Source organism: Solea senegalensis, linkage group LG2, assembly GCF_019176455.1.
Source record: "Solea senegalensis isolate Sse05_10M linkage group LG2, IFAPA_SoseM_1, whole genome shotgun sequence".
NCBI lineage: Eukaryota > Metazoa > Chordata > Actinopteri > Pleuronectiformes > Soleidae > Solea > Solea senegalensis.
This window is the reverse complement of record NC_058022.1, coordinates 18,801,705-18,816,191: the sequence shown is the minus strand read 5'-3', so window position 1 is coordinate 18,816,191 and position 14,487 is coordinate 18,801,705. Positions and strand designations below refer to the sequence as shown.

At 39.7% G+C, this 14,487-nt stretch overlaps 1 protein-coding gene across 2 annotated transcripts in view; it reads left to right on the top strand.

The window, feature by feature from the left end:
- The window catches only part of itgbl1 (integrin, beta-like 1), a 33,277-nt gene that overhangs the window by 5,520 nt on the left and 13,270 nt on the right, over positions 1-14,487 (top strand). For both annotated transcript variants that reach the window (XM_044016022.1, XM_044016029.1), the window contains exons 3-7: positions 4,330-4,476; positions 5,791-5,913; positions 6,151-6,291; positions 9,410-9,550; positions 12,271-12,417. In XM_044016022.1, the coding sequence (XP_043871957.1) occupies positions 4,330-4,476; positions 5,791-5,913; positions 6,151-6,291; positions 9,410-9,550; positions 12,271-12,417 (699 nt within the window). The remainder of the gene's footprint in view (positions 1-4,329; positions 4,477-5,790; positions 5,914-6,150; positions 6,292-9,409; positions 9,551-12,270; positions 12,418-14,487) is intronic.

The window sequence follows — 14,487 nt, the reverse complement described above, 5'->3', positions numbered from 1 at the left end:
GTGTCTTCCCCTCTAGCACATCCCACGTTATAGCAGAGCAATGAGACGATGACACAGACTAACATCTGTTAACCAACTGTGCAAATCCTCCTTGTTATTTCAGGCTATTTTAACCTTCCTCATCTGTTTCCTCTGTTCAACATAAGCTGGAGCATATGCAGGAAAGTAATATGGTCTTATGTACAATCGAAATGTTAATTGCTATGTTGTATCCATGGCATTTCTAGAATCACACCTCTGTTGTCTAGAATGAAGGTCAACATGATAATGTTTCTATTCTCTTTTCCCAGCCATCCCTATTTTTTTGTTGAATCTCTCTCTCTCTCTCTCTCCCTCTCTCTCCCTGTCTGTGCTGAAATGAGCAAAATATTTTTGTCTGGTGTGTGTGACAGGCTGTGCTGCATTGTGATTTACTGTATGGTCTCTTTCCATTGTCAAAAACACACAGGGTGGCCCAGGGCGCTGCAGGCTTAGGTAAAGAAAGTTAAAGAAAAACACAAAATAATCAACTTGTTAGTGATTACTGTTACCATATCCAGTAGCATTAGGCCATTATGTTACAGCTGAACCATTTACTGATCAATTGCCTTTGAGTTCACGGTTGATTGGAACACGATATCACTTATTGTAATAATACACAACATGTTCTTATCAAACACAGATCACTGGTTCTCTATGTGTCTGGAAACCAACGTGCTACCATTGTGGATTTCAGCAGAGAGCCAAGCAAGTCTGCAGTCCAAAACAACTTGTGTTTTTTTTTTTTGTTTTATGACTTTAGCGTATGAGTCCCTCTAACACCATCTCAAAGGAGCAGTTCAGACGGGACATGGCCTACAAAAATGAAAACTTTTTCTCTTTCGACTAAAACACACACACACACACACACACCCCTTTCAGGCAAATGGTTTTCATAGCCTCTGTTCTTTCTCTGGCTCAGCTGCTGGCCTGTTCCTCCTGCCAGAGAGGCAGAGAAGATCCCACCCAAGGGGGGTTCGTGTCAGCAGTTTGGCCTCTGCTGCTGCAAAATCAAACTCCTCCTGATACATTGTCTGTCAGTGTTACATAAGCCCACGATGTTGCTAAAATGTAGACACACTGTACACAAATAAACTAATTAGGGGAAAACAACTGCGTAATGGCCGTCTGTCCTAAGTGATTATGCATTAAATAAATTTAAAGCATAATCACTTGATTTACAGGAGAGGGAGACGGGGAGAGAGAGCGCGAGAGAGAGAGGAATAAGCACTCAGAGTGGAATGCAGTCGTTCAGCAATTACGGTCCATTAAATTGTTCATCTCTGTATTTTTTCCCTTGTACATATTTTGATGTGCTCTCACTTCTGAGCTTTGCTAGGCAGTGTGCCTGTGCGGTGAGTCACCTCATAATTCCAGTGTGGGCTGCAAGAAGAAAAAGCCACTCAAGTCTCTTTGAATCCACTAGTAAAAGACAGTTTGGATCAAAAAGGTACATTTTCTCCACATTGCAGTGATAATTGATGGTTTCTTTTATGGGCCTCAATGTAAAAGTTTGATTCTTGATAAGTCCCAGCAGTATGCACTAGAACACACAAGAAGGCAACAGAGAATAAAATGTGAAGTTAGAGAGTTAGAGCCCTGTTGTGACAGTGTCATATATGCACTAAGGCCAGTACATAGTCAGCACAGTTGCTTTATAACTTCTGACTATGCATGTACCCATAATAGGAATAGGAAGTGACAAATACTTCCTATTCCTATTATGTGGCAAATACTGTATTTACATGCATATAGTGATGTATATTTGAAACAAACAGAAAAAAAACCCCATCAATAAATTAAACCAACCATAGTTATGCCACATTCATGCAAAAAACAAAAAACACATATGGCATCTATTAATTTTTATTTATTTGTTTGTATCTCTTTTACACACAAACATTCAATTTTATATATATACATATATATACACACTCATATACATACATGTGTTCCCTCCAATGCTAAACGTCTTTTGATATATTTACACAGTTATGGATTCTTTGAAGCCGAGTTGGACATCTGTATGAACTAGGATGAAAGCAGGACGTCCCCCATCCTGTAGGCAGCATGTCCAGAGAATGAGTTATTATCTAAGACAGGTGTCTCCTAGATCTTTTCCGCAGAACACAAGCTGATGTGCTGTCGTTTCACGGTCCACGAGCCACGCGGGATGGAAAGCGAGTAGGAATAATTATTCACTGAAATGAGTATCATGTTATGGAGAAAGAGATTGAGACAAAATAAGTGGAGCAATGTCATCAAGTGCAAGTAATAAATAAGCATATAAACAGTTTCAGGGAGTTTTTTGGATTTGCAGTATGCAATTTTGGATGGGCATATGCCTATAATTGAAACTGCACTGAAATCTCAGCATAGTGTTCTATTCACAGAAGGTAAATTACTTTTGGGCGCATACATTTAAATAATAATCAGAGAGCATTACAAAATTATTATATACCATACAAACACATTTCCTTGTTTATCTCCTTGTCAGTGTTATTCCTTGTTAATCACCAAGCAGGAACAAGTTCAATTCAAATCCAAAATTAGCTTGCTGAGTGAGTCACCATCCTCTCCTTGTCAGCAGTTAATCACGGTAACGCTACATCACCTGTTATTACTGCCACTGATGCCGGTGCACATGCAACCCCTCATTTTCTAAATCCTAGTGCATGTGTCTGTGTACTGGCTGGGACATAAGTAGTTGGAAGTGTGTGGAAGTGTAGGAAGGAACCTGTAATCCCGAAACAACAGAGAATTACTGCTCTGGATGCACTGGATGTACAATCGACAAGACAGCCACCTTCCCACACACATAAACCTTCGCCCACCAAACACAAAGAGGCCATTTTATATGTCAGTGAAATTGTCAAGCAGAGATTAATGGGGGCCAGTGGGTGGAAGTGACTTTGCAATAGTCCACTGAATTAAGTTGGAGACACTTTAATTCTCTTTTATAGCTGTAATTCCCATCTGCAAAACTTAAAACTGTGCTGCATAACTTTTAAATAGAATGTCTGTTATATTAAAGTCATTATCAAACGAGTTCAGTTGCTATTGTTTTATGTCAAGACAGATGGAGGCAACAGCAATACTCACTCACTCACTCACTCATCTTCTACCACTTTATCCTCCACATGAGGGTCACTGGTGCCAATCCCAGTATGACTGAAAACACAAAGAGGTGCCCAAGATACGTTTTGGATCAATGCCTCTTGCCCTGCTGCTGTAGACACACACATGCTCCCTCAGTCAGGTCTGATAGTATTGCTTGACAGAGCCTGTTTACAGATGAAAATACAATATGTTACATGCTTTTCTGTTGATGAAGACCAAACAGACACAGACAAATAACAAAAATGTTTCATATTGCGGCTCTAAAATTATAAATTTAAAAAAGAATGCTTAAATCTTTTTCATATTATCTTTACAAGTTTGTCATGAGTGGATTGAATTATAGAGCAGTGCACAGTGTTTGTGGTCTTCAGTGAATGTTCTGTTGTTGATGTGTTTAAACTATTGAGTTTAAAGTATATTGTCCCCCAATTGTACTTTGTATTGAATTTTTTTTTTCTCAGAATCACAACATTCCTTGAAGTGATCCCCACATATATGTATGTATATGTATATTTAAATGTTTTTTTTTTTGTTTTTTTTGGCCATAATTCTTCCCAAATGTCCCTGAGACGTATCAATAATGAGAAGGGACAGGGGACTTGCCCGTTGTTAATGACTGATGGATAGCCCTTGAAAAGGACACCACATTTACATGATGAATGAGTCAGTAGAATGATTGAGTGTGACATACAAGGCCCCTTTCTGTTAAATGCAGTAGGAGGATCATTTATAAATTGTCAACAGTGCTCATTTGCATCATACGATTCCTCCTGTTTTTCATGTTGCACACTGTGGCCATTACAATGATGAGAAATAGTGACGCCAAACTGCCTGTGCGGGTTCCTGAAACACTTAACAGAGGTTTTGCTCTCATAGAGTGATTGATGGGGAAGCTATTCAGTATATCACCATGATATGTTGTAACAAAAAGGTTTGCATTTCAAATAACACTTCAAAAAACATAGTGGATAATATAATGGAAAAATGCATTATATTTCACATCCATTTAAGAGAGTAACACAGACATATGATGAGTCTGTTGCTGGAGTACAGTAGTGCCATTAGGGCCAGTAGTACCAGAGTCCTATAGATTTGATCCATATTGTACTTTCCTGAATGTAATTGTATTCAAATAATAACACACAACTCAGCACTGATAAATCGCATATTGTGTGTTGTGCTTCACTATAGACCGTGGCTACTGTGACTGTGGGGTGTGTGAGTGTGATGAAGGCTGGTCGGGAGATGCCTGCCAGTTCCAGGACGACTGTAACCTCCCCAACAAGAAGAGCAGGGAGCTCTGCAAAAACCCACAGGGGGTGGTTTGCTCCAACAGAGGTACCACAGCCACACATGCGTACCCTCACACCTGTGTGCCAGTTTGCATGAAAGCATCAACAAATACCTGCATCATGCACATTAAACAGGAACATCAGTACCATACAACAACATTCTTGTCAATTTCCATCTTTTTCCAATTTTTTGGTGGTTAGTTTGAACCAGTGGCGTAAACTAATAGTGGTTACTACTGTAAAATAAAGATGCAATTCAACTTATAATATTAACATAAAAACAAAAATATTTTACCCAGCGTGTGTTGTTTGCTAAGTCGCTCATTACTGATGTAAATTATCAATTATAAATTGTTATGATTACCTACAGAAAAAGCTTAACTTTAAAAACCTTTCATTGCTTCCAGTCACAACAGATGCAATCTCTTTGCTCCCACACATACCGTATCTATAAGTATTAACAATTTCGGTTAAATTTAAAAAGGTAAATTGAATAATTCATGCATGAATGAGGATCATCAGAAATACTCACTATGATCCTGAGAGCCAGATTCAAAATGAATTGTTTTTGTGTTTATCTCTGTGGACACATGAATACGTTTTGGCACACTGAACACTCACTGTGTGGGGTGATGTCTGAGGTTGTTTTCCACACACTGACAGTCACTCACCCACCTGAGCTTGACCTCACCGCTGCCCTGCAGTGCCTCCAGCCAAATGAAGGAAAAACCTGCGTTTGAATATTTGCAAGCCTGTATGTGTGCACTGTGCAGTATGTGGCATGTAGAAATGCAAATGTATTCACAGCATGGAGTTGTCTGGCTTTCTGTCCCTATGGTGCATCTGAATCCAACACCAGTCTGGATCTTTTGGCACCTGATTCACAGATGGTGCCTCCAGTGCACAGCTGCACAAATCCTTCCTTCCTCATACTGTGAACATTTATGAAGTCCAAAATGCATGCACGCATTGCCTTAGTCTCAGTCTCAATAGCAAAAGACATTTTTGTGTACCCTTGGTAAATTGCAGTGGGAATAATACACAAGTCCTTATATGGACATCCTGGGGGTGTGTGTTTATAGGTCACATCTTCCGGCTTTACAAAATGTGTTTTTTCCGTGGTCTCATGTGTTGTTGAGTCAATTTCCGATTGTGCTGAAAAAGAGGACATAAGGCACTTTATATTTCACATTCTTATAGCCTCTGTGTATATATTTTAACATAATATTGTAACGATGTAATGTGCATGCATGGAAAAATAAACCTAAATGCTCTGTGTTCTTAGGGTTAATTAAAAATGAAATAACAAACCAACAAATCAGCGTTTCTTTTTTTTTTTTTAAATTAATATCTTCCATAGGAACCTGCCACTGTGGTAGCTGCATGTGTGACAATAAGGAGAACAGAGGCCTGGTGACAGGACGTTTCTGTGAGTGTGACGATAACGAGTGTCTGGACGAGGACACTGGAGACGTGTGTGGAGGTATGTCTCCGAGCACGTGCCACGCGCTCACTCTTCCCCACAACAGCACAGGAACCTTAGACACATGACTATTCAATGACTTATGCTGTCTTAGTTGACTCATAATCATTTCGTGATATTGTTTTACATTATGTGATTAATTATATGATTATATGAAAGAATCAGTGAAATCTGTTAATCAGTACCACCAGAAGTAAAATGTTCAATTGTTGCTTATGCATTCTGATCTGCTTCCAGGCCATGGCCAGTGTTACTGTGGAAACTGTTACTGTGCTGCTGGTTGGCATGGAGACAAATGTGAATTCCAGTGTGACATCAGCCCATGGGAAAGCAAACGGAGATGCACATCTCCAGATGGCAAAATCTGCAGCAACAGAGGTCTGTTTACCTGCGTCATATACAGCCATTTTAGATGGGGATATGATTCACACAATTGTTGTGTGTTGATTTAATCACTGTGGTGATGTTTTAATGAAGATAGAAAGAAAGAACATCTGCTATTATATGTTTGTCTACAATCTCAAAAGTCATTACAATGTCAACAGGAAGTAAAGTAAATTATTTTGGTCGTTTTTGCAGATCTGTTGTAGTTTCTGAACCTAAGGTTTATATTATTAAACATGAATGTTCCCTTTTCATTGAAACTTTTTTTTTACAAGGGCAGTCAAATGTGAATAAGTACAATAGCAGCCGATTTAATTTTTAAAATGGAAAAAACATTCTATGTTAAATAATCTGCATATGAAGGCACATCACATTAATCCCCAAACTTGGCGCCAAAGACTCCTGACCCCATTATTATTGAAGCAGAACAAAAGATATGAGCTGGTTTGTGGAAAATCACCCACATGCAGATGTCCCAATGTTTCCTGTGGAGCTTTAAATTGACCTGCTGCAGATGGTGCTGTTGCTCATCACCTGTCATGAGTCATTATAACCACAGTGATCATGTGGGGGAAACTGGATGGCTGGTGACATTTTATAAATAAAGCTAATGTTTATCTTTTGATACAATCATGGTGGATTTCAAATAGTGTTTAAATTGTATTTAATTTGTATTATGACCCATATTATTTAAGGAGAAACGGGGCCAGATATAAAGAGGGAAAAAGGAGAGCACAAAATAGACTAGGTTTAAATCCCTCAAGTCTTATGCAAATTCCATTGAAAGTCATCAGAGGTTGGTGGACAGGCAGTCAGGGAAATGGCTCCACTAACCTAACTCAAGTGATCCTGCGGGATTTCAGTAAAGCTCTCTAAAATTAATTACAGTGGACTGGCTGAGGGCTGTCTAAGTGGTAAGGCTAAATGGTAGACTACACAGACAGACCTTCATTGCAGAGGTGCAATTTATGGTTAAGTGCACAGCTGATGCAGCATGAACAACTATCGTCTGTGTTCATGGTGTAATAGCCCATTGTATTCCTCTTAGTGTAGACGTATAGAAATTGGCAGGCAGAGGCATGACCACCCCGAGACCTACTCTGACTGAAGAACAAAAGAACATTTGCATAATAGGTATTCTCACCAAATTTAGCTAAAGCCAATCATAATGCTTTACTGCTTTATTATGCTTTATTGATCACTGTATAGACCCACTTTCATTCATTGTTGGATGGTGAAAAGGGTGAGGGCTAAATTTGAATTTTTATTGAAGTCTCTCTATTTTTTCTGTTCAGCAAAATAAACATCCATCCATTTTCTACTGCTTTATCCTCCAAATGAGGGTTGTGGGGGGTGTTGTGCCAATCTCAGCGGACATAGGGCGATTGGCAGGGTAAACCCAGGGCAGATCACAGGCCATCGCACGGCCACATACCGACAAACAACCATTCACTCTCACACCTAATCCCTATATTGCATGTTTTTGGATGGTGAGAGGAAGCCTGAGAACATGCTAACTCCATGCAGAAAGACCCTTGTTCCATCTGGGGCTCAAACACGGGTCTTCTTGCTGCAAAGGCAAGAGTGCTAACCACTGCACCAACCATGGAAAAATAAACATAAACCACATAACAGGAAATCTGAATTTAAATATTATTATGTCTGCATCTGTATTTGCAATTAACAATATGCAAATATATGCTTGCAATTTATTAGTCAGTGCTAACCACTACACCACCGTGTGGCCCGCGAATTTATTATAAATATAAAAATTATAATCGCTATAATCTGCAGATTAACAATCACATTGAGGCGGCCCATGTGGGTCTACGTACTTATCAAATAGAAAAGTGTCGGTATCAGATCACAGTGTATTTGTTGCACTTGGTTCCAGTTTGGTAGACATTTTGTCTGTAAACTCATTCAAATGTTTTCATTCAAATGCCAAACATTTCCCACAAGACATAAAATTTATGACTGATTATAATGTGAATGGTTGTCATCCCCATGTGACATGCAGCCACTTTGCTCTGCGTTAATCCTCTTTTAAATGCTTCGACGAAGATGATTTTACAATAAATGGTTGATTTGATTCCACAATAGATAGTTGATTTGATTTTGTCATCCTGTACAGAGGATGTGATGGGTGTTGAATTAGACTGTTAAATGCCCAACACCCCAGCCCCAGTTTACTTTGCTCAAAAATAACCTTCATCTCATGTTCATAGTTGGAAATAAATGAGAAAATGATTTGGTTGACTGCACTTATCCAGACAAAAAGCTCTGTCTATGTGTCTGTCTGTTTGGTTCACCTAGCCTCCTCATTTCAGCTAATTATACACAAGTGGCATGCTGTCAAAGTGATAACATCTCAATACGTGCATCTATATATGATTTCTTGATCAAAATTACTTGTCTGCAAAGATGAGATGAATGCATGAGGCACACAGGGGAAATAATTTTCTTTTGTATGGAGAAAAAAAACAATAATATAATGAAAAAATGTGATTCTCCTGAAGAGGAAGTAGAGACAATCTTGAGCCGTAACTATTGAGCTTTGTTAACTACTCTGGTGAACTTCAGCTGTGACATTTTCTGATGGACATAAAGTTGCATGGCGTCTTAAAATCCAGGGCTCCAGGGTTATGAGTTGATGAGTGAGACCAAAACTATACAGCCAGGGGCCAAACACTGCATGTCAGCCACAGCCCACAGACTTGCCAGCTGCCCTGCCCCCCCGGGGTTCCCTTTGGTCTGTCACTGCCGATAAGAGAAAATGGGATTTCCACTGGCTGCAGCTCAGCTGATGTCCCGGCAAAGATGTTGAACAAATGAGAAAAAGAGAGACAGAACAACAGATACAGAGATAAAAGGGAAGAAAAATGAGACAAGAGGAGAAAGAGTATTTTTCCTGCTGGCAGCTGCCTTCACTAAGGTAGAGAAAGATGTACTTCAAGCCCCACCTTCATCTGGGAAAGAGGTCAATTAGTTTTGTTTTCTTTTTTTTGCTGTCTTGTGTGTGTTTATATGCACATTGTGGCTTTATTTGAAGTAGACTGCTGCATTGTGTAATTAATACAATGTACTGTATGTATCTGTGTGGTTGTGTTAGGGACCTGTGTGTGTGGGGAGTGTACCTGTTATGATGTAGATCCCTCTGGCGACTGGGGAGATATTCATGGAGACACCTGCGAGTGTGACGAGAGGAACTGTCATGCAACCTATGACCGATATACAGATGACTTCTGCTCAGGTCAGTATTCTGTTGTTACATAAAAAAATACACAATCTCATTCCCATTTGTGACACAATTACAATCCAATTTTAAAAATTGTTAAAAGGATAATTTCCCCTAAAGCCAGTGGTGGATAGAACGTGGCTAACGAGTGAGCCTGTGTTTTCTCAAGCTTACCTGTATTGAAATGATAGTGTAATTTCAAATACAGCACTGCATTAAACTCATATGAGAATAGCTTCAAACACAAATTGGACTTGAGTATTTAACATGAAACACACACATACACACAGTGAGTGCTATGGTGGGCCAGGATAATAATTAAACAAGTTTCACAAAACACAGATTCTCTTTCTTTGCTATATTCAATCCACTTAAACTTTCCATACCAATTGCTGTTGAATGAGTGGGATTTCCCACCTATGACTGTAGCTGGAAATTGTGAGGCTGGTTCTTCTATGGCTGATAGATCCGATGGTGTCCCGATTGGCTCTTTAGACACCGGTGCCGGCAATTGATGGAGCGGAGTCTGCATGCTAATAGTTGCCTGTGTTAGCTACAGGAAACACACTGACATCAGACGTGTAGTATGAGATGAATTTCAGAAAAGGTTGTTATTAATCTTTAGTAACATAATACATTTGATTCTAAAACACTCAAGACATTACAATGTAACTTTTAATTATTATTTTCATTAATCTGGTGGGCAGGCTGTCAATCTAGTAGATCCGCCTCAGCACAATCATAGTCCTATTTTAAAAATTCTTAAAGGGTCAATTTCCCTTGTAGGTGCTGACATAACTCAAGCAGATCACATTCACGTGATTGACAGGATATCAAGAGCTGTGAGAAAAGGTGGCAGTCACCTCAAGCACTTGCTCCTTCTTGCCATTTGTACCTCACTCTCTTGGCAAAAGAAGTTGGCCTTGTTCTTTTTAATTGTTTCGTATAAGGAAGATTCATCAGACCATTGAAAAAGTCTCTGAAGTCTGAAGTTTCAGTCTCTGGCAACATTAGCTTTCTCAAGATGAGTTCTGACAAGCTCTGCAGAACTTGCCCAGATCCTTTATCACACCAAATACCTTCTGGACCTTGTCTGTGAGACTGCTCATGGTGTCTGACATGGGTCCTCAGTTTTACTAACGGCACCACCATCACCTTTGACAATTGCACTGGCCTGTTTATGGACTTTGTCAAGCCAGAGAACTTCTTGTGGCCACCCCAGCATTCACCTGCCCACCCATCGCATTGGAGCAAGGTATGAAGAGACCTCAATACAGCCATCTCTGTGTGGACCCCCCAAACATGATGACAAATTTATGCTCACAATACAGTTCACAATACACTACAATAGCACTTTTCGGCCAGTGCATAAACTACTATTGTATGTCTGAATCCAGATCAGGTCCCTGTCATAACAGCAGACCAGCATCTTGGAATGTTTCACAAATCTGAAACTAATAACAACATGAACTTTGTGGAAAATGATCATCATCTTGCAAACCAGCTAACAAATTGAACTTGTATTTGCACTGTTTCATCAAACATACAGTTTGATGCCTACATCATTGACACATGTCCAACCATTGACATTCTACCGTAAAAAGACATTAGATGCCACAGCCGTCTTGAAAAATGGTCGCCATGTTGGATTTGGTGGTAGCCTTAGTCCCATTTAAACCAATGGGACCATGCTAATATCTAGAATGAATGAGAGAGTGATACAAGTGTGCTTTCAATGGTTACAGAGGAATAAAAACCACACCAGTCAGACACCTACCAAGTACATGTAAGTTGATTTGTTACTTTTGAACAGAGCCAAATTGTTCCTCCCATGTTTCCAGTCCGTATGCTTAACTGGCTGGACGTGAGAGGATCATTGACAGTCTCATCTGTGCCTTGGAAAGAAAATAGCCTATAAACATATTTCCCAGAAACTATTGCTTTAAAAGTAAAGTGGAGTACAAGCTCCTTTCACCTTGCAAATACTTTTTTTTCTTTGTTTGGAGGTGACCTATTCAGTGTACCTCCAAATAATTAATAACATAAAAATGATGAACGCTACAGCTGTACTGCCCATTATTTAAACTTGGAATTTCTCTACTGTAGGATTTATTAACATCCTGGCATATACACAAATAAAAGATGTATGTGCATACCTTTCAGTGTGAGTGATTGAAAAAAAATCCATGGACCCTTCATCCTCTCAACTCTCTGTATTTCCCTGTCCGGTCCAATGCTCTTAATTCAGAAGCTTTGAAAAGGGTTGAATATGGTGAAGTCTGTGCAGCCAGTGTCCTATAGACACCAAGTTTTATTTCATCCTCTCACCGCTGACATGTCCTAGACTAGAAATAAACTGTGGAAAAAATGTCTCACTTGATTTATTACTGCACATCAGTAAACATGTGGTATTTATTGTCTCACGTACTAGTTGCAGGTCTTCTTTAATAGAACAGAGAAAAATGGATGATAAACAAAATAAGAGACATTGGGAGTCTGGTTACACGGCACAGTTTTTTTTTTTTTTAAAAACCCACAAGATTATGTACAATATTTATATAGTCTATGGCCCATCCCTTTACTCCCTCTCTTTACTGCTCTATAATCTATTATAGAGCAGTACCCCACCCTCCCACCCCCTACCTTCTTAGTATGGTTATTTGAAGGTTTCCCATGCAAAGCCAAATATTTGTTTTAATTCTGCTTTGTCCACTTTCTCTCCTTCTTCTTGGCAGGTCATGGCCAATGTAACTGTGGCAGATGTGACTGCAAGGAGGAATGGGTGGGAAAGAAGTGTGAGCATCCTCTGTCATGCTCCCTGTCTCTGGAGAGCAGTCTGAAGAGGTGTCGAGGAACGTCCAATTTGGCCTGCTTTGGACGAGGTACCTGCTCTGATCCAGTTGCCATGGTTACTACAGCAGACCTGTACTCTGCTCTCACCTCTTGGTATAAAATAGGCCATTTCCAGGCTACCCTATAATTCCACCCCTAAAGACTCAAGGTTGCCCTTTGTGATAGTATCTTTATCCAAGCCATGGCCCGGACAGCAAACACTCATGACTGCATTTGTGAGTGTATGTGAGTGTGTGTTTGTACTACTGCTTTCTGATGGGTGTGAAGTGTTTGTGCTGTATGATGTGCACTTGCAGCCATGCATATGTACAAGTGTGAATGTTTCTGTGCACGTGTGAAATTAAGGAGGACTGTTTGCTGACAATAATGAGAGCCATGGCAGGAGCAGTGCTATCTCAGTGGAACAAGCTGTGGGTCGATGTGTCTGGTATATTACAATGCATTGAATTCTTCATTAGTGGACTTTCAGTGCAGAAAAAGTTTGTTGATGCTGAGAAAACAATGATTATTACTACAACACTGCTCTTACACTGCTCTGTCTCACTGTTGAACAGTGGCGGTGAATCAATCAAGATTTCTCACCTAAATGAGTAAATTCTGGTTGTTGTGGAAGGAAAACATGCCTAAGACAAAATATTTAATCAGAGATTAACCTTTTTTTTAACTGATGCATTTGAACTATGCATGCATGAAGCGATCAGATATGATTGGCGTCATCCAATTCTGATGAAAAAAAAATTTGCTTAAATGTGATTGGTTTGCAGAGGTAAATGACAGTCACACTCGCTTTAAACCAATGGACAGAAATCCCCTGAACTGAAGTACCCAAAAACTGTCAGTCATTCATAGTACGACACTGCTTATCAAAAAAGGAATAATGAATTGTGTAAACAAAGAAAGACTTCGGATTAAAAAAGCACCACAACCCAACAATTTTTTCCACAGTTCCTCAAAAATGCTCCCTAGTGGATTGAGAAGCTCGTGATAGATTGAGGTCAAACTATTTTTCATAGGGGACACCGTTTGGTGAATTAATCACAAAAGAATGGAACAGAAACATTGTCTATAGAGATGTACTGTATGTGGTGTCTGTTAAAGTCAGAGTGCGTGTGATTGTCTTGATATAGATGTCCATCCTGAACATGTTGACAGGATGATCAGGTACCAAGCGCTCACACTGAAAATAAAAGAGAACTTCACGAGAACTTCACCAGAAGGTGATAGTGACTGGAGGACTGTAGTGTCCCTCAAACTGTACAAGAAACTTTAATCTTCATGGTTTTCATCTTGGGAATTAGAAGTGAGTGAATGGGAGCCCTAGCAAATGATATTTTTTTCCAAATCAGAATCAATCATCTATTGTACAACCCTCCTGTAATAAGTCCAAATTAATCTTAAGTCTCATCCAGAGATAACAATGCACAATGTAGTGAATGACAACCTGCATTGTTCTAAAATATGCTTTAGGCATTTGTTAAGAAGATATATTTTCCAGTAGCTATGCGCCAGGTCATATTTTCTCTTGTTGCATTGTACAATGATGTAGCAGGCTTAATCAATCAGTGGTGTGGTGCTGTATGGACCATTGTTTAATGTGGCGCCACGCCATTCATTTTTGCCCAGAACATTGTTGTAGTTTTCTGGGGAATGCCTGACAGTACGTATGGGACTTCCGGGTGAGAGGAGGACTGGAAAAGTGTCCAATAAGGTCTGAAAAGTGATGGAGCCTTTGCTACAATGACACAGCCTGCTCAGTTTCAGGGCCCTGCAGTTTTATCAGGGGTTAATGTGAAGCATTGATTTCCTGTTTCATTTGACTGTAGAGGAAGTCACTGGGGAGTCCACAGCCTTTCAAACACTGCTTTGTTCCAGTTGAGAAGAGAGGATATGTGGACCGTAGCCCCCTGTCCATTGTTATATTGGCCATCAATATCCCTCACCCACTGCTAGGAAAGCTGCAGATTACAATGGACACCTGTACCAAATGGACAGGGCTCCTATACATTCACAAGTCAACATCACCTTTGACAAACAATGGACAAATATACAGTATGCGAGGTCTTATATTGTGTCTGTACTAAAATAGATTTTGTTCTTTG